The sequence below is a fragment of the Corvus hawaiiensis genome, chromosome 4 (assembly GCF_020740725.1).
Source record: "Corvus hawaiiensis isolate bCorHaw1 chromosome 4, bCorHaw1.pri.cur, whole genome shotgun sequence".
Classification (NCBI taxonomy): Eukaryota; Metazoa; Chordata; class Aves; order Passeriformes; family Corvidae; genus Corvus; species Corvus hawaiiensis.
The window spans coordinates 30,594,489-30,615,226 of record NC_063216.1 but is presented as its reverse complement, the minus strand read 5'-3'; the positions used below and the strand labels follow the sequence as shown (position 1 = coordinate 30,615,226).

Here is a 20,738-nt window from a genome sequence, read left to right as displayed (position 1 = left end):
TCCCCCCCCGCCCGCCCCGGCACCGCGGCATGGCCGGACCGGGGCTCGGTGTCCGCGGCTCAGCCTCCCGCGGGGGCGGGGGCGGGGGCGGGCTGCCCGGAGGAAGATTTAAACCCCTGGATCAGGCGGACCTAACATGGCCTGCTCTGCCCTGGCCTTGCGTCAGCCCCAGGCCCGGCCAGGTGGATTTTCTTCTGGAAGGTGTCACTCTGAATTGGCAAAGCTGTCCTGCCAGGCAAATTCCCGCTGGCCACAGCTTGCCACACAAGGAACCTATGAAGGACAACGGTTGGGAGCACCGCGAGGCTGAGGCACGGCCCTGAGAGTACGTCAGGCCTGTGGTGGTGACTTAGCCCCTGGGAATCTTTCCAGCAGGTGAATAGAGAAAAAGCAGGAGTGGGTGATTTCTGAGGCAGACTTGTTTTGCTGGTGAAAGAGAATTAGAGAAGTGTCCCCTCCCTTCCCCACGGGGGTGTCAACACCTCTAATTTTCTGTTTTCCCATTAAGTCACTGATCATTCTCTTCCCTAGAGCAGTTCGATGGTTAGAAACGTAGCGAGGGCATTGGCAGCTTTCACTTCAGCATCATCCAGCCCTGCTGAGAGGCACTCGACACACAAGAGCGGTAAAAATGCTGGCAGAGGTACGGCCCTGCTCACGCTTGCTCTGCTATCACTCCTGCCGCCAGACGGAGGGAAACTGTACTCCGTGGAGTCTGGGGTTAGAGGAGTCAAAGAGATTGTGAATCCTCAGAGGTGCACATGTTGCCGCTGGCTGGCTTTCCAGCGACGGGGGTTTGAGCTGGTCTCTGACAAGGCAGCAAATCCAGAGCTGCCGTGCTGGGGAATGCTCTGAAACGCTCTGTGCAATCAGGCTCGTTGAGTTGCTGCAGCTCTTCTGTGTGCCAAGTGGTGTTTCTCTTTTGGATGGTTGCGGTGTTAAATGCTCCAGCAATAAAAAGGCTTTGTTGTGGTCTCTGCAGCATTGCTTTTGCTTTGGCTAGCAGCAGCCTTTTTGTTTGAATTAGTGCTTTCCCTGGAGTTGGCTGTGGGGGCATGTGTGGGCTTGTGTGTGTGTGTGTGCGCTTTTACTTGTGGGTGTACATTGGATGCAGCTGTGAACAGGCACTTCTGGTAGGTGCAGCACTTGCCCAAACTCGTTGTTCGTGCATGCCAGAACAACATGCTTTTCCTCACTGCTGGGAGTGCTGGCCGCTATTGTGGGCTTTTAAAAGTGCTTGAGTGAAATTAATAGCCGCTTTTCAGCTACAGACAGAAACTGGTTTGAATCTACCTCAATCCTGTATTTAATTTCAGGAAGTGTCAGCATTTGCTGCATCAAAGGAAGGACCGAGCCATACGGATCCTGGCCAGCCGGTGCTGTGGTGGGGTTACAACTGGCCAGGCAGTTCCCTCCTCATCATGCTGCAGGGACTGGCTCACATGCACCAATGTACTGTATAATGCATGAGTGAAGGTCGTACAATGACTTATTCCTTTGGAGCTTTGTAATTTATTTCCTTTGGCACAGGTATCCTGGTGAGTTCTACCTAAGTTTTGGGGCAATCAGCTCAGTCCTGCTACAGGCTGGTAATAGCAACTCCCCAGCTTTTCCTCATCTTCCTCCCATTTATGTCTCCAGGGTTAAAACTCAGTTCAGAATCCCCAGACCAAATTGAATTAGAATTTAACATTCAAAGATTCAGGCTCCCTTCAGGCTCTAAGGAACAGAATGTCATCCTGTCTCGCAGTTAATAGCTGCTGGGTAGTCGTTTCAAAGCCATTTCTTTTCAGTGAGCTCTACCATAGCAAATCCCAGCAGTGAATGTATTTCTGGCCTGGCTGTGCCTTTAATCCCACAGCTGAGTCTTATGTGTGATCTCTTTTGAAATGCTAGATTTTTTTTTTTTTTTAATTCCAGACACGATATTTCTAGGACTTGGCATTTCGAGTGGCAACAGGGATGTTTATAGGAAGAGAACAGAAAGGACAGAAGGACGATGTTGACCTAGCAGCCCTACAAACCTACCGCACTTAATCCACTTATCACTCTGAATTCCTGAAGCAGATAAATGCTGATAACAGTTAAAACACATCACTGGCAGGAGCAGCATGTTCTGTCCTCTAGAAATACATCAATACTGACAATTGCAAAGCTGTGTGCTACCATGGGGATGAGCATGATATAAGAGCCGAGGAAGCCCTCACTGTTCAGCAGAGTTTTTCCACAGGAGGGTAGTGAGCCTCTGCTCCCTTCTCCCTCCCTGCCCCAACTACCTTGAGATGTGGTTCAGACCTGAGAAATGCTTTCAAACACTGTTGTGACCCCTGAGCCACAGCTGCCTGATCTGTGCCTCCAAATCTTAAATACCAAGTGGGCCCCAAGTGTCTTGTTAGTGCTTTTGATTGTCCTTGCTGCTCAGCATTAAGACCTGTGAGGAGTGATTTCTAGCTGAGACCAGCCCTGTGCAGCTCACATCAGCATGTCTTGGGGAGAGGAGTTGGTTTTGGGTAATCTGACCTAAACCTTCCCTGGAGGAGTGCAGCTGCTGTACCAGCCTTGCAGAGCCACACAAAGCCACTTGCTCCTCTCCCCATCTGTCAGGGGTCTCAGCAAGGTACTGGTGCCATCCCTGGGCTCAGGGCTGCAGTGGCCACAGCTGCATGCCTCCCCCTGTGTCAAGACCCCTTCCTCCAGGAGCCTGTCCCAGGCTGAACAAGAGGAAAAATGCTGTAAACCAAAGGTTGTTTGAAGTAAACCTTGTTCCTAACAAAGTCTGGAGGGATAAAACAACTGATAGGGCTTTTGAATCCATGAAGCTTACAGGCTCATCTGCTGCCTTAGGTCTTTCCCCACATGGCCATGCCTCACCAGTCTCTGCAGCACAGCACCCCATGTGAGTGGGCACCCTTGAAGTTGCAGCAAAGTGCTTTCTTGTGGACAGTGCATTTGTCTCACAAGAAGTGTGAAAGGAGGAAGCTGCCTAAGGAGAAGTGAAGACCTCTCAGCCACGGGTGTTTTTATGAGTCAGATGCTGCTCAGCTGTTGCATTGCAGATGTCTTAGCTCAAAAAACAAGCGTTCATTGAAAATCAAAGACTCTTCGTGAGTATAGGCGGCAGGAGCCTCCCACAAAACGTGGTTTTTGTTCTTCAAAGGACTCTCCTTAGATTTGCCTACAATAGATTACTTAAAGCTTGCCTGCACTGCGAAGCTGATTCAGAGCCAGCATGGTGTGGATCTGAAACAGCCCAGCTGTTCAGGACGAATTCACTGTCTGGTTGTTCTCACTCTGTGAATACGAGTGGCTTCTTCTGAAGGGACCTAGTGGAGAAGTTGGCTGTGGAAGGACATTTTGTGGAGTCAGGGGTACAGTAGAGCCATTGCTCTGTACTACTTATGTGTGTACTGGTTTTCTGTGTTGAAGGCAAAACAGGTGATCCCACACTTGAGTCTTCATGTCACTGTGGAAGGTGACAAAGTTTGCTTCAAATGCATGCGATATTTTACAGTCATCAGGAGGCAAAGCTCTGTGTGTTAAAGTGCTTGCGGTCTAATCTTTGGACACCCACTGGTAGGTCTAACACCATCATTGCAATACAGAGAAATCAACCCTGGTGTGGGGAGGAGCCCGACCAAAAAGCAGAAGAGCTTGGATCTGCCAGGAACTGCTTGCCAAATGCAGTGTGTGTACATCCCGCCTGTCCCTTCGCAAACAGGAGGGGATCAACCAGCTGCCTGGGCGTGAAAATACCTGACAAACCCCCATCTCCTTTGCTTGGATCTTTGTGTCTGGTTGCTTTCTTACAGCCTTTGACCCCCATCATGGCCCCTAATCTAAAAGTCATCTTCCTGTTTCTTTGGTTGCTTCAGTGTGGAGGTAAACAAATATTTTCTTATTAATTCCTTTTGTTTACTCTCAAGTTTTTTCATATTAGAGCATTTCCAGCTGCTATCTTTTGCTAATTTCCAGAGATCCCCTCTAGGAATTTGCACTCTGCTATTTCTGTCTTTTAAGCATTTCAAAGCTAAGAGAGTGAATCCTCAAGAAAGGGGGCATGTGGGAGAGGGGTTAGACAACCTAAATAAAATGGTTTGCCTTTTTCCTTGGTATGTTCTTCTCAAGCTAGTGGCTTCTGGGATAATGCAAGAAGATGGATCTTTCTTTTGTTACAGTACTGCTTAGCCGTGTCTTACATAGAAACTATATTCACATGTGTTCTGTTATGTAGAGATGAGGAGAAGGATGATGAATGATTTTGAAAAATATGACCCAGAATAAACCGCTTGGGTTATCACTCCCGCAGTGTCTGTAGGATTTTGTTACCCCCTTTCCATTATAGTGTAACTAATGTATACAGGACTGAGCATGTCCCTGAGACTGTACTGTATCTCAGTTGCTTTTACAGCCAAGAACCTTTATCTGGTGTTGTAACCTAAGCTCTTCCTTACTGTCAGGCTGTTGTCTCTGGCTATGTGATCTGTAGAGAATTTTCCTTAACAGATGGTACTTCCCAACAGTTCTTTCTGGGCAGTGTCTGTGCCCTCTCTCCATTGTTGCCCCCCCACCACGCATCCTCAGTGCTCAGCATTCGGCAGCGCTAATTCTGAGTTGCCTTTCCCAATGCCAGCTCCTGCTGTGCTGAGGTGACGCTGCTGTTGTGATGCAGCGTTAGTCCATGATGACAGAAAAGCAAGCCTGGCTGTGCTCTGGGACAGCTTTAATACCTTGTTATGAGCCTGTTCATAGATGCAGAACTCCAGGGAATCCCATCAAAAGCATGAATGGAAAAGCCTGCCCATCCCCTATTTTCTCTCTCTACCCTTTTTTCCCTCTTCTCTTTTCATGTCTCTGAAAGAATCCTTTATTTTGTGAGAAGACTTGCGTGTGAGTTTCCAGTTCCCTTTCTCAAAGAGCCTCTTCTTAAGGTGCTTTATATGTGGTGTTATATCAGCTGACAAACAAATAGATCTGGAGACTGCCTGATACTGAATCCAGATTTGGCTGGGAAGCCAAAGAAGTCCTGTACCCCAGTCTCTGTACTAGCCTGTGGCTCATTGTTAGGTTTTTTCCCTTTTTATTAAACAAAAGAGGGAGTGAACGGTGGTATAGTTCCCCATCATTGTCTACTGAGTTACAGTGATGATCACTTTAAACTACCTTGTATGTATTAGGAGGAAACACATGAAGGGCATGCTCTCTCATCTCTGCCTAAGATACTGTCATGTATAAATAGTTAAGATCTGCAGTCATCTGCAGATAGTTCCCGTATCTAGCATCGAAGCTTGCACTTTGGTTCCATTTTAGAGCAGCAAAGGTTTGGAGTGATGAAGTTGTGGCCTATTTCTCATGGCCCTGGTGCTGACCCCTATACGGAATATGCAATTTCCTTCCTCACTTGCCTTTCAGAAATACCCAGTCCCACTGATAACACCTGCTTGCGTACAACACCTTCACTGCCACAGAGCCATCACACAGCCACACATGGATTCCCAAGCAGGGTTTATACCTTGGCAGTTTCAGGAGATGTCCGGCTAGCATTTATCTTGGAAAATCACTTTCTATTTGCCTTCTGTAAATACGTTCATACACCACTGCAAAATCAGTTCACTTCCTGCTTCATTTCCTGTCTTTCTGCGTGCTGGCGTTGTATGGAGGGACTCACAAGAGAAAAGGGGAAGCCTGTGAATGCAGCAGGCTATCATGGATCAGACAGCAATTACCCAAGAGATGTGTCAGATCACACAGGGCACGTGCTCTGAATCACTCAGCTTCTGACAAGGGCCAACACTGTATGCTATGGGCGTGCTTCCTGGTGTATGGTTATTTTCAGTGTGATCCTGTCTTTGGGGCAGCTGTCCTCTCCTCACTGAAAGTGAGGTTAGGTGACTGCTAACAATTATTACCCTTACAGGGGGAAATGTCGATGTACAGCAGAAACCTCCAATCCAGGTTGCCCTGCTCAAGGAAGGAATATCCATCCCCTGCAAAGTCATCTTCCCTTACATGCCGAAATACACCAAATTTTCAATCTTCTATTACTGGATTAATTCACTGGATCAGAAGACATCTATCTATAGTAGGCAGGAAAATGTAGCCATTCCTTCTGGAGAAGAAAATAAGACTGCTGCCTTATCTTACGACTACAGAATCATGCCGCTTGAAAACACCTCTTCTACTGGCACGTACTACTGCGAGGTCGTATGGAATGATATCCAAAAAACGGGAAAGGGAGTGTTTGTCCTTGCTAGAGGTAAGTGACCAACCAGAAAGGAAGGGCAGGAGGTTAAAAATCAGCTGGATCTGGCTGTGCAAACCTGATCTTTGTTCTTCTTTTTCTACCCAAACATGCTATGAAGTCAGGTACGAATAATGCTTTGTGCCCAATAGTCACTGCCATCAGGGTTGAATGCACTTGGCACAGGTGACCTGTGCTGCTGTTCCCAATGCACAGATGGGGACCTGAAGATGCAGTAATTTATATATGCCCTTCCACAGCCTCCTGGGAGTCAGGATCTATCCAGGGAGCCTGGGCACTGGTCAGATGGTGCTTTTAGGTGTCAGTGTTCAGGAGACAGTGCAGTTTGTCCTTCAGCAGTGTGACAGAGGCAGCTGATAAGGTCAGTCATTAGGGCGCTTGCTCTAATCATGTGTACAGGTTCAGCCTGCTCAGTTTTAGGGCCTCACGAACAGGTTATGCACTCACCGACATGCCTCCCTCTTTTCCATTTGGTACAAGGAGTTGGTTGGCCTGTTAATGAGCACCCTGGAAAGCAAGGGAAAGCTTGATGCAACATAAGAGGAATGTTAAAGGAAAGTGATAAGGATGTGCATGCTGCTGACTGGCTGGATGTGCATTACTGACTGTTGGATATGAAGGACTTGTTAATGTAAATGCAAAGAGGCGTGACGAAGTAGCTTTGCTGTACTGGTCAGAGGATGCCTACAGTACCCACCCTCTCAGTTCATGTGGCCTGTGTGCTTTCCACCATCTTTCTGCGCCTATCACAAAAGACCTTTGCCAGCCTCTATCTACCAAATTTCTTGGCTCTCATAGTTATGTCACCTTCCTCTGTGAAGTGGAGCTGCTTATACCCTGTGCCTTCTGTGTGATTTTGCAGCTGCACCCTGCTCTCTGTTCAATCAGAGTACATTTTGAAGGGTGTGTGTGTTTCTGCCACCATATTCTGCGCTCCTGTATTTTTGTTTTCTCAAGGTTCTTTCTTTCCAGGCTTAAAAATACAGCAGGGTTGTAACTTCCACTCACATTGTGAACCTTTTTCCTTCTTTCTTACAGATACAGGGTACATAAATACCTCTTATGGGTGGGAAATCCTCGTTACCCTTACTGTTCTTCTTGCTGTATTGAGCATCACCGCAACAGCTCTGCTTCTGTGGAAAAGAAAGGCAAGTAATAACCAAATGAAAAGCAATACCTGACCCATTCTAGGAATTAATTCCATTTGCTTCTAACTTGGCTGAATTGGAAGTCCCCATGCCGAAATTTTCCATGCTGGGTGTCTGATCCAGTTTATTTTCTTAAGTTCAGTTTTTCTGAGAAGAAAAGATTACAGGAAAGACTAAAACGAGTAAGTGATTTGTCCATTAAAGAAATTCTGGCAATCATTTTGACTACAGCATGCTCTGCTTTAGAGCAAGGATTTGACACAGGGCAAGAAGTCACACTAGCGGTGTGCTGGCCCTGAGAATATTCAAGGAGATGTAGCCTTGTGATGGGATTTTGGAGAATTGCTGTTTGTGCATACTCAGTCACGGCTTCTGTCAGTTTACCAGTTCAGCTGTCTAAAACCCCTGTGAAGGGGCCAGTTAGATAAGTAATGTCCTGTGCACCCAAGCAAGTCTGTTACAAGCCTGATGGCAGGAATTTCCCTATTTCTAATCCTCTTTCAAGATGGAGGTTGCTCTGTTTCAAGGAGGCTGCAGCTGCATTCCTGAGCTCGGGCACCATAGAAGAAAAAATCTGCAGTGTGATGGGGATGGGGGCCAAAGCCTTGGGCATCTGTTTGACAGAGAAAACATTAAGAGACAGAGTGAGAGGGGAAGGTCAGAACAAGAATCTCAAGGAAGCCTGTGTGGAAATTACAAGTAACTGGGGAAAAAAAGAAGAGGGAGGGAGAAAGATCGGACTATACGATCCCCAGGGACACCTTCCATCAGCAGTGATTCTGTGAGGCTGGAAGAATGAGCCTTGGGGGGAAACTGGGGCTGGAATCTGGAGTGAGAAAACACTAGGAGGATCTTCAGACTGGATTGACAGAGCCCCTTGGGTGAGCAGACTAGTGTCCCAGGTTGGGACCAGCTGGGTAAGGAAGTGCAAGCTGGGAAGCTGAGGGCAAAGGGGGTGCCAGGAGTGGGGAAGAAAGGATTTGGAGAGTGGGAGAAGAAAAGCCGAAAGCAGAACTGGAAGATCTGGATGAGATGGGCCCTGTGGAAAAACCTCTGGAGTCGTGATATTGGAATCCCTCTTGTTTGGCGAAAGCCTACTGCTTCTAATACTGCCACCCTCAGGTGTTCAACTAGCATCATCTGCATTCTTCCAGAGATCTCAAGTCTGGCTTAATAATAGCCTTACATCTTTTAGAATGGAATTTGGGATTGTTGTTTTCTAGGTAGAGTACACCCCGTAACTCCAAGCTGCTCTCTGCCACCACAACAGCAGACTCTCTGCATGCATTTTTATGTGGAGGCTGTGCTGTGTGTACAGTCCTTCAGCTCCAAGGAGCATCAGGCTTCAGCACACACAGAGATCATGAGGTTGAAAACAGAATGGCAGCAGTTGGCAGGCCAGCTAATCTCACAAGACTTACCTTGCAGGCAGTCTGATGCAGGGGAAGGCGTGTAAGAGGCAAAGGGAGTTAGCTGAAGACAGGCCCCCATCTCTGTTTGCCTTGACAGTGTCTCTGTGGGGATGAGGAGGGGAGGCACTGTCATGACTCACCAACTGGCATCTCTAGGTTTTGAGGTGGGCCAGCAAATCTCAGACTTACGGCCTTTCCTTGGGGTCTGAAGAGATTTTGCAGTCATTACATTTGCCCTCCTGCAGAACACAGCCCATATTTCTCACCACAGCTTGCTCAGACCTGCTGGTTTAAAAATGTTTATCTTTAAGAGAAGCTATTTAGCATCCTCCTTAGTTACTAATGGACTGGAAAGCAGTTTGTCGTATTCATGTGATGTGAATATAATCATCCCACTTCTTTCTGAATTAGAACAGAGATACTTAGCAAAGCCTTCTGCCTTTTCTGCCTCTTCTCTTGCTTGCTGAGCAGGGCTAACCCTTCTCTGTGTGTGAATGGAATGTGTTCAAGGAGAACTCATCTGATGCAAGAAACATTTCAGACGCAGGGACCTTCTTCCTTCAGCTCCGTGCTGGACTTGTGCATTAATGTATCACTGACTATATGTCACCATTAATGATTATCGGGTGCTCCTCTGTAGACTCTGTGTATTAGGAAAAGCTTCCTTACCAAATGCTGATAAAAGTAATTGCATTTTGCCTCTCTGAAATTCCTCTCTGCTCTAGGACCAAGGCCCAATGTTTCACTCCCTGTCCCATAGAATTGTTCTATGCTGTTAAATACTTAAACCCTTCCAGTAAGGTTTCAGTGGTGAAAGTGCTTGATATGTACACACAGAGCCCAGTTCTCCTTTCCACTGCTCCAGTGTAAGTCACTGGACTCTACACTTAACCCTGCGGTGAGGAAAGTAACCAGCACCTGTTGTGCAGACACTCCCAGCACTCTTTCCTGTGGAAGCATTCAGGAGGTGTGCAAACAGCTGGCTTTGATATGACATTGGTGTTCATTTTAGCTTTGGGGAGATACGGTTTTCTCCAAGTGTGTTATTTGGTGTCTTGTGCTGTGCAGGTGTTGTGCCCTAGAAGGAACCAGTCAAATATCCTGAGACAGAAGGTGGAAACGCAGCTCCCTTCAGCCAGCCCACCATCACCACCTCCTGTTTATGATGTGAGTACCAGGATCACCCTTCATCCCTTCTGTCCACATCGTGGTACAACCCTTCCTTTCCCTGCCATGGTACAGACAATGCCAGTATCATGATGTGAAACATAAGCAATACCCTCATACCATCCTGGTCTTAGTGACCTTGCCCTGCTTAGCTTTCCTCAGGACTGGGTGTGTCTTCATTCTGGTCCTAGTCATGGCCTCCCCAGTGCCCGAGCCTTGCCCCATGCCCTGCTGAGCAGCAGCCTTCCCTCTGCCAGCAGCACAAAGCATCAAGTGTGAGGCCAGAGAGGGGTCCTAGTGGAAGAGGTAGAAGGGTCTCCGAAAGTCGAGAAGGAGAGGGACTCTTCGGCCCCACTTTGTATTGCAGAGTGTCTCAAGGACATGCCCTTCCCAACTGGAGAATGATGGCTCAGGAAAGGGGCAGAGAGGTGTGCTCCCCTGAACAACACCCAGCTGTTTTGAATTTCTGCTGTGGCACCTTCACTGGTGCCTGTGTCACAGTCCACTGCAGTCCTGAGCAGGCACACTAGCTAGCAGGGGGAGATGGGCAAGAAGAAAGTAAAGGGAGTTTCTTTTTCTAAGCATTTCCCTTTTCTTTGCATAGGAACTCCTTTTCCATTTCCCAACCTGAGGAATGGCTAACTGCTCCCACTCCTCGAGCCCAGTAGCTGCAGTGTCATAGGTAGTAGGATTGAAGTGGCTCCCCTGAAATGTCAGGCCTAGACCTCAGCTACCTCAAGTAACCATGACTCCTAATCCCATTTATAACCTGTCCAGCTCCATTTTAAATGGATTCCTTTTTCTCCTTTTACTCCCATGGGATGGCTGCTCCACTAAGAAGGGAAGGGTTTGTTTTTTTTTTTTTGCTTGTGATCTGTAGGACCAACAAGGAAGAATAAAATGAAAGTGAGTAGAGAAGGATGTTGCCTGAATATTAGGAAACCTTTCTGTCTGTGAGGTCTATAAGGGCTGGAAAAGTCTCTCCAAGGAAAACCTGTGAGCTCTGCTGCATTAATCATTTAAACTAAACAAAGCAAAGCTCTGGAGAATGTACTACAGAGAGGAGGAAAGCTCTGCCAGGGAGGCAGGAGACCTGATCGGGGGCAGTTATCTACAAGAGGATGGGCCTGCCCCTTCTCATTCTCACTGTGGGGGGGTGAGGGGGCACCATTTTGTGGCCCTTTAATTTTTGGACTAGCAGTTTAAAAGATGGTACTGTATGTGATATGTTTGTTCTGGGCAAAAGGCAATGCTTTGGGTAAAGGAGGTTGCAGGTTATAAACCTTTTCATTTGTATCAAGTAATTTCTTTTTAATTCAGGCTTATAAAAATCCGAATGGGTAGTTTCCTGCTGAAGTGGATGATTTCTGCAAGGAGACAAAAAAAAATCAAATCCATTTCTCGCTCAGTCGGCCTCGTCATGCATCCTTAGCTCCATCTTAATTACATGTTTCATCATGTTGTTCTGTTCAGGCTCCACTAAGGCTAATATAGCAAGCCAGCAGAGCCAGCCTTAGGCGCAGGCAATCCCAGGAGCTGGCTGGGCCCCTGTGCTTGTGGGAGCCCTATGGACCTGGCCCAACCAGCCTTCCTGCGAAGCCTGTTAACCACACACCAGCTGTGCAGGGCTCCTGGCCAGCCCGGTGTGTGGGGCAGGTGGCTTGGCCCTCTTTGGCAGGGCTGCAAGCAGCTGGGACCATCTCCTGCGTGCTGAGGGGTATGAGTCTGCCCACTGCAGTTTCCTCTATTGAGGAGCAGCTGCTGCAGTGGGGGGGGGGGCTCGAAGCAGCAACTCCTGCTCCAGACAAGGCACATGGTGAGAGCAGGGCTGTGAGAGCAGTGAGCACAGCCCTGCAGGGCATAATGGGTAGGGGGTGAGAGCCCTGGGATGGAAACCTGCATTGGATGGGCCCTCAGGACAGGCAAAGGGAATAGAAAATTGACAAACCTGATTTCCTTAGAATGGTAACTCTGGTGCCCCACTGCTAAATTTTGTTGGGGCTCTGCATGGTCTAAACCCAGCCCTGCAAACTGAAACTAGGTGAGTTGTGAAAATCTACTGGTGGGTGTTGAACTCAGTGCTTAATGCATGGGAAGGGAAAAAAATCTGTGCTCAGCATTGGGGTAATCTAAGGCAAGGAAAAAAAGGAAGGACAAGTGAGAAGTAACTCCCAGTGATGAGATAAAGGAGGTCAGAGATCAGGGGACTGGACAGGAGGCCAGCACATGCCAGCTGTGCTATCTGTGTGGGAAAGCAAGAGGCTGGAGTCTGGAGAAAAATCAGGTCAGGGAACCACAGTGTCCTTGCAGGCCTGAAGCTGGGAGCAGAAGCAAGAGGAGGCAGCACTGGACATCAAAGTAACAGATGCTGTTGGAACTGCCTGGCACAGCTCATTAAATACTCTGTGTTATCCCACATGGTAGCTGGGCTCATCCCTGGTGTGGGAAGGGTCCTAACACACCTTCTGCAAAGCTGTCCTGCTGAACATTCCTGGGAGAAAATACCTTCCCCAGTGGCTCTTCCAGGTGCCACTATTTACCTTGTGGTCCCTGGGGGTGGCTGTATGCAGTGAAAAGCATACAACGTAGCAAAAGGCCTGATAGTAAGGGGGCAGCTTATTACAAATGCACTTTGTTTTCTCTATAGCGCCTTCCTTGACCTCCTTGACCTCTCTGTCCTCCTGCAGCCGTAGAGTAGCTCTACCTTACTGCACTGCCCGGAACCAAACCTGTATATCCTCTGACTTCCAGCTTAGCTGCTTAGTTAATGAGCAGCTTGGAAATAACAATCTGAGGGACTTGCTTCATCTGCTTTACACTTCAAACAAGCTTTTTTGAGCAGCAAACAGAACTCCTGCAGTGCAGCTGCAGTCAGGTTCCAGAGCACAGGAGCTTTTCCAGGTGTGAGGGAGACAGGAGGCTGCTCAGGGATAGGAAAGCATCTGTCAGCAGGGAGGAGAGTGGCCTGTGTGCCTCCACTGTAACACTCGCAGGTGATCAGTGACCAAGTAAAAGTAATTAACTTGCAAATGTTGGTTGGAGACACCAGCTCTCCAACTGGCTGAAAAGGACCAGCATTGTTAACAGCCTCCATGGGAAGAAGGCTTATGGAGGGAAAGGAATCTTTTTTGGGGGATTAAACACCTCCTTGCTTGCAAGTGGCTTCAGACTGGAGTAGAGACAGAGGCTGCCTGTCCTGCCAAGGGGACATGGAGCCAGGCTTCTGGAAACTCAGCACATAAGATGAGGTCCTCACTGTGAGCATCACAAAGAGAATTGAAAATGAGGAGGGGAAATAGAATTTTCTGTGTGCATATGTGCGCATGCAAATAGTGGGGATGTCTGAGTAGGCAAACGAGGTTTTTGGGAGCAGGAAGCAGACAGATGAGTAGCAGTGGGAATGTGAGAGCCGTGTGGTGCCCCATTCACTGTGGCAAACTCATGTCTGACTGCCTGTTTATTCCAAGGCCCACTCCCCAGTGCTGCTTCTCTACCCTCTGGTCCTGTTCAAAGCACTGTCCTGCTAGCCACGATCCTTAAAGATGCTGAGTGTTTGCAACTCCGGATGAAATAGTGAGGGTTCAAGTGATTGGCAGCCCCCAGTGAAGCCTCCATGTTTTGCTCATCCTTCTCACTGCATTACAGGGCAGCTTGCTCTTGCTACTAATACCATCTGCCCCTCTTGCAGCCGGAGCTCCTCCCATCTTCTTGTTGCCAGAGAAACAGCCACCTTGGCAACCTGCTGTCATCCTTGAAACACACATGGAAAAGTCCTCCTGATTGTTATGTTTGATCCTTCAGGCAGATCTGGAATATCACTCAAACTGACATGCATCTCCTGTGACACAATTACCTGGGGGACAATGGGTGCATATGCATGCAGGGCGTGTGTGTTTGTGTAGCTGTGTGGGACCATGGTAATGTTTGAGGGCCTGGGAGCATATGGATTTCTTTTATTATTCTTTGCTCACTCAAAGAAGCAAGGAGAGTTCTGGCTTGGGAAAAAACCCCCAACAGACAATAAACAGAAATGGAGTTCATTTTCAACAGCGTCTGTGCTTCAGGACCCCCAGCCTCTCCTGTTTTCTCACCTGTGTGTCCCCAAAATAATCATGAACGAGAGCTTGTGGTTGTCAGGCACCTAAACAGGCTTGGGCTATGCAGAGCACCGCCCCTTACCTGTGGTCCCTCTGGTGCACAACGTTGTTCCATGTGGCAAAGGGGTCTTTATTCTGCATCCTGGGACAATTTTGGAGCAGAGGGAGGCAGGGGCATTGGCATTCTTCTCCACTGCCTTACACAGGGTAGGTAACATCAAAGCCTGTCTCTGTAAGTCTGAAAAAAGGTGATGCAGCTGCACTCCAGGGATTTCAGGAGAAAAGGATTTTCTGTTTGCCTAGGTTAAGCTCGGGAACTTCAAAATTTTGGAGATGGCAGGGATTCCTAAAAAACATCAGGCATGAGATAGGGGGACAACCCAGGGGGTAATTAGTTGGCTTAAACCTGAGTGTTTTATTTGACCCCTACTTTCTTCTCTCTTCTCTGTGCAGAGCCTGGATGTGCAGCAAGTTGATGTCTATTCTAGCCTCGAGAACAACACAAACAACCCATCACACAGAAAGAATCCTCCAGGGAAGGTAAGGGCCAGGGCTGTGTTTTTGGAAAGTTCCTATATGCCCTGGGAACAGGGGAAAAGAAACCCCACACAATCCCATGACCTAGCAGGCAGTAAGTGTGTCTCCAGTCCCACCAAAAGGGGAAAACGGAACGTGGCATGCACTCACCAGCTGGGCTGCACACACGTAGCCTATCTTCCCTCTTCCAGCAGCACCCTGGCTCCTGGAGCTCTACCGGTTCTGGCACTCATGGTTTTGTGCAGATGTTTTGCTGCATGACAAATGCTGAAAGGCATTGAGGGGTTTGCGATCACTGCTCCCTCTGAACAAGACGGGCATTCATGAAGAGTTGGACAGGTGCTGGTCCCATTATTGGCCTTGCCAGATTATTTAGGTAGCTGAGACATCCTCTGGGCTGAAGGAATCTGTGCACCAGCAGCAGATCCTGAACACAACTTTCCTCTCATCAGCATTAAGAACCTGAGAGTCATTTCATGGTAGCAGAAGCTAAGATGGTTTGAGCAGAGGCTGGGCTTATACAATCTCTGCTGTCAGCTCTCGTGCTCAGAAAAGGCAGTGTGGGTATGTTTTGGACTTGGATCTTCTTGTTGAGCTGAGAATTGTGAGTGAGAGACAAGGAACTAAATTCACTAACAGTGAAAATAGAGGCAGCTAGGAATATGCAGGTGTAAATTGATTGTGGGGGCCACATGAAGCAGATCAGAGGCCCACACAGCCTTCTACCCTGTCTTTGGCAGGAATCAGCTGTTTCATATGGACAAAACTTGCATCAGGCACCCCAGGGAACATTTCCTTCCTGTCCTCAGAACTTAATTTTTCTTTTCTTCTCCAGACCTTTTATCTGCTTAAAAAATATATTGTCTTCCAATGCTAGAAAATGTTCCTGAAAAATGTCTGCTGCTTCCTCCCACTAATGTTGTATTGGAGAGAGCTCCCCTGGTTGTACCATCCCTCTCTTTCATGAAGGACAGTATTTTCCAGTGTCCGTGATGTTTTCACAACTCCCACCTTTTAGGAAAAGGTGGTCTAAAATAATGCAACCTCCTTTGTGTCAGAGCTACTTGCCACATGGTCTGGTCCCATGGCCACTGGCTTCCTGCAGTTACTGCTGTGGCACCACCATGGTGGTGGTAGCAAAAGCAGTGGCAGGTCCCTGACTATTAGGGGAAGGATGGGTTGTTCTATATAGGCTTGTCTTATACGATGCACAGGAAAAGACAGCATCCCTGCATTTGTGTTTTGCTGCATTTTGAATTAGTTGGATAGGGTCCTTCTTTCTGATCCTGTTTATTCTTCTGTATACCTTTACCAGCTGCCCCCTTTGAAATTATTCAATCTGGATGGTAAGATGAAGTATGTGTGGGGTTTTTCCCTACCAGGGAGCTGTCTGGGCTGTGCTGAGTTGCTTGTGTGTGGCCCACACTATTCAACTGCTGCTTGGAGGGACAGAGGGTCTGTAAAACAGAGCAGCAACAAAGCAACAGCAGAGGAGCATCTGTGTGTGAATGGGTCTGGTGCTGGCAGTCTCGGCCAGGGTGGAGTAAAGGTCAAAGCAGAGATGGGAGAAAGAGAGGAGAAGAAAACAAAGAGGGGATGGGATGAACTCTCACACTGAGAGCAGACAACTCCAAGTGTCCTCAGTTCTTGTGTTGGTCTGAAGGAAGGGAAGTGTGAGTGGCAGGATCCCATGAGCTCAGCACTGGAGAATTTGCACTATCCACTATGGTTGCAAGCACCTTGATCAGCTTCCCTTAGTCATCCTGGGCTGTGACCACCTGAGACACTTGTGCTACAGCTGTCTTTGCCAGAATATAAGAGGAAATTTTCCCTAAGAGTGAGACTTGTGGGTCAGTGGGTTTGGCCTGTGAGTGGGAGCTGAGATTGCTGAAGCATGGCTGACGCTGCTTCAGAGGGCCCAGCCCAACCCTTGCTGCGGGATGCTGCGCCTAGAGGGGGAGCTGTAAAGGGAAGCAGGGCAGAAAGCCTTTGCAAAGAGCATTTGCATGCTGTCACTCTGGACTGTTGGCCCGTTTGGATAGCAAGGGGTTAATCCTGCATGCTTTGGAGGTGCCTCCACTCAGCACTTTTGTAGTGTTTCCCTTTGGTGGTGGCAACAGAGAAAATGCTAGTGTAGGTAGGGCTTAGTTCAGCCGGTGGCATTTTCAGCTGCTTGCTATGTAACCTTGCTTACAGCAGGCCTGTGCCACACAGCACTTAAAATATCAGTCTGTCAGCGCCTTGTCTACACAAGGAACGGTCGTGAGGAATAGACTCAACTGTTGAAGAAACAGGATTGAGGAGGTCAGGGAATTCCTCCTTCACAGAATCCAAAGTGATTTATTTTCTTACTGAGTCCAATTTTCCCTCCCCTCCCTGTCTGACAGTTTTTTTGGGGAAGAGTGACTAGTAAAGGAGGCATCTTTATCCCTTGGGCTGGATTAGTCACGTTCGTCTCTGGTGGAGCAACATTTCTCACTGTGGTGACTTCTGTTTCAGCAGATCACTTATAGCCATTTCTAGCAGAACAAACGTCAGTGTCTGCTTATTAAGAGCTAATTAATCATCTTTTGAATAATTTTCCTCCTTTTTTTTTTTCTTCTTTTCATCATTCTGCAGATACCTAAGAAGCAAGAAACTCTAGAAGAATCCTCTGATACATTGTATGAGAATATCTAACAGGAAAGATATCTGACCCTATGTGGACCAGGCATCTTTCTGTATGGCAGAGCTACTCTCTTACATCCCAGATGAGATGCAGATACATGCAGAGATCCACAGTGACTTCAGAGCACAACCACGAGGGGATTGTGAACCCCTGGCTCTTTCTAAACTGCCCTTCATTAACAACAGAATGTATCTGTTAAAATCCCTCGGGGCTCAGTCTGCATTGATGCAGCAAAGCTATTTTGCAGCAAAGCTGTTTGATGCAAAAGAAAAGCTGCTTTTGTCAAGCACTTATCTTGGGAATGGGCAATCTGTGAAGGTTTCTCTCACCTGTCCCGGCTGAAATACTTAACTCTCGATCCTCTTCAAGTGGTAGGACAATCCAGAGACCTCTCTGCTTGCTGACTTGATGTTCCAATCCTGACCTGCAGCCATCCATCTGATCCTGTGCTTGTGGCTTTGCCAAAATGGCCATCAGGACTTCATGCGTAGTTTAAACCAGATCCAAGCATCCACCTGTCTATTTTCTCTTTCTCAGGAACGCCACCGCAAACACGCTTTCTCATAATCTGCTAATCCCATCAAGTAGTCACAGATGCCTGCTGTGACCTTACTCGGGCGACTCAAGTCAGTGCCTCCAAGTAAATGCTTCCCCTTCAGCAATATCAGCAGTACACGGTGAGGACTGGATGCACTGACAGAAATAAAGGCGGGGAAAAGGAACACAGAGAAAATATCCCTTTCTGACAACATGTCTCGGTGACAGTGCCCATTCCAGAACAAGGAAGAGGAGCAAGGAGGTGGGAACGTGAGGAAACTCCCTTGCTAGGGCTTCCTAAGCCAGGCGGGTCTGCGGCCAGGTTCCAGCCCACAGAAGTCCAAGTGGAGCTCTGCAGTTTCCTTTTCTTCTTGGCAATGGCCGTTGTTATCACTTGGGATTTCGAACCTGTGTGGGAGCAGGCATGGTACCTCTGCCCCACTAAAACCAGCAGGTTTGCCTTTGTTTCAGCTGGCCGCTTTTTTTACTCCCCCACCGTACATTATTGGCCAGGGAGACCAGTTCTGAAACTTAGAATGACTGGAGGAAAGGAGGAGGGAGGCCTTAGAAGTGAACTTTCTATCCAAATTCTTTCTCCCCTGTCAGCTGGAACTTGCCTACCATTTGTGCTGATGCATATTCTGGTTCTGATAGGGAAGAAGTTACATTAAATATCCGTATAACACGATCAAACCAGTGGATCAAAAAGCTGAGGCTGTTTTATCTCATTTTAAAACAACAGCAACGAAATAACAACCAAACAAAACCAACCCAAAATAAGAATATGCAGCATAACTTGAGAGGAATTGTAGAAACCTCTTTAAAGAAGAAGATCAAATTAAAATTGAGCTCCAGGGTCATAGGACCCTCTCTAGCTGAAGATAATGTTGCTATGTATCAGAGATAGAGGCTATGGAAAATGTCTCCGGGGCCTCCAACCTTCCTATACTATGTTTAAAGAGATAATCCGCTTATTGCTTTGCTCTTTTTATTAGAAGAGATTTCAAACATGCAGTTTGGACTTTCTTTAACCACAGAAAAATGCTCTTTCTCTTCCCAGTGCTGAGAAATTCACTTCAGAAAAAGCAATGAATGGACAGCATGGCTTATTAGACCCATTTATAATTTGTTAAGTGATCACAACAATTATAAATATTTTTGATGCAAAAATTTTTAGATTTTACTAATATGACCAGGAAACATTTGTGTTCACAGAAGAATTTACAGAGGATTGTAGAGGTTTAACAATTCCTTTCCTTAGCAAATTTGAAGAAATGATGAGATGAATTATAAATATGTTGCAGTATGGCAATAAAATATTCAGCAGATGCTGGTGGATTAGATGAAAAGTAAAAACTTTCAAAATAATGATGCTTAGGTTTTGTGTTTTGTTTTTTAAATTTTATAAATGCTAAAAATACTGGGTGCTACTGGAAATTTCCTGGCAAGGATCTCTCTTTGCAGTGAGTTGATTTGTCTTGTGTTTCTGTTACCTTTTTAAGTAGCATGTTTCTTACATTTATGCCTGAACAATTCTATATATTAAATAGCTGAAGCTGTTTAAAATAAAACATGAGAGAAAGAACAGTATTTGGAATGGAAAATGCTATTCTAGAACAGTCAGTGCTAAAGTACTGGAAGAATCACACCAGGTTTTGATCAATTAAGTGAAAAAGTAAAAATTTTCAAGAAACACTGGCAACTGTGGGGATTTGGGCTGTGTGCCAGACCTTGTCACAGTCGGGGTGGGGGTCGATGCGTTGATTTCAGTGGCTTTCAGGTTGGCCCTGTGAGGAAGGCTAAAAGGCTGCTGCATGAGAAAAAGGAAGTTTAAAGCTATGTAGCCACAATCTAAAATCACTTCTTTAGCATCATGCACCATGGGCAGCCACAGCAGCAACAGCGTGTGTGAGAGAGAAAAGCATAAAGCAGAAGGCTATGAGAGCAGGGATGTTTTTAAATGGTATGGAGTTTTCCAAGGTGGTATGAGGAAATGCCTGAAGGCACAGGTAGGGAGACTAGGAAATATAATTTATATAATATTGGTATAGCTACTTTGTAGCAGAGATTTGTTCAGGGAAAAGGCAGTCATTTGATCTTTTTGTTGTCATTTGGTCTTTTTGTCTTACCTGTCTCTGTGGCCCATGAGAATAGGTGCAGAAAATGAGTATTACTAGCAAGAGGAAACGTGTTCATTTCTAAGTTCTAGGCAATTGGGGAAAAGAAAAAAAAAAAAAAAAGGCAATTATGGATCAGTTTCCCCAGCTCCACAAATGTGGGAAGCAGTGACTGGCTTACTGTGTTCACCCTACACATTTTGCTTTAAAATGAATGCTGAGAATGGATTCCTCTTAAAAACTGTGTCTCTAAGGGCCTCAGCTCCCCCCAGGATGGTGCTGTTATGCACAGAGCAGGCCCCCTGGTTATAGTGGTATAACCTTTGATTCCCAGGTGTTGAATTATCCTTTTCTGTTGACAGGATTTCAGGGAAGTGGAGACCTGTTATCAAAGTAAGCAGTGGTGTGAGGTGGAAATGCACTGCCTTGCCTTCTTCTGAAGGAGGTGCTGTGTTAGGACTAGGATCCTTTGCCCTCTTCACCAGACACAAGCCTTTGGTCCTGAGAGTGCATTGCTGCAAAGGGTATTGGTGACACTGAGGTCATCTATTCCCTTTAAATGGACTCCTTCATTATGCTTTACAGCAGATCTTCATTTGAGAAGGCAGAAACCAGAGTGCACTTGAGAGCTTTGTTGGTTTGATCTTTTTCTGCAGAGGACAAGCTCTTGCATGGGTACTGTTTTGTCATATGAAACAGTGCAAACTATATTTTGCTTTTATCTGCAGACAAGACCTTACTGTGGTGGATAACGCCAGTGAAACACATGTTCAAAGTGTTCTCCTTCATCACTTCT

At 46.9% G+C, this 20,738-nt stretch overlaps 1 protein-coding gene across 9 annotated transcripts; it reads left to right on the top strand.

Moving 5' to 3' along the window:
• Positions 1–11: 11 nt before the first annotated feature.
• Positions 12–19,193, top strand: NFAM1 (NFAT activating protein with ITAM motif 1). Of its 9 annotated transcripts, XM_048301607.1 has the most exons (8): positions 556–643; positions 1,317–1,538; positions 1,921–3,879; positions 5,915–6,253; positions 7,298–7,407; positions 9,888–9,986; positions 14,537–14,623; positions 17,240–19,193. In XM_048301607.1, exons 3-8 carry the CDS (start codon positions 3,492–3,494, stop codon positions 17,297–17,299), a joined length of 1,083 nt encoding a protein of 360 aa, XP_048157564.1. In that variant the 5' UTR covers positions 556–643; positions 1,317–1,538; positions 1,921–3,491; the 3' UTR covers positions 17,300–19,193. The 9 variants fall into 9 exon arrangements, with proteins under 9 accessions (XP_048157567.1, XP_048157565.1, XP_048157566.1 ...); XM_048301610.1 differs by lacking the exons at positions 1,317–1,538; positions 1,921–3,879 and adding an exon at positions 12–325 and having other exon boundaries at positions 537–643; XM_048301608.1 differs by lacking the exons at positions 1,317–1,538; positions 1,921–3,879 and adding an exon at positions 12–325 and having other exon boundaries at positions 532–643.
• Positions 19,194–20,738: the final 1,545 nt, after the last annotated feature.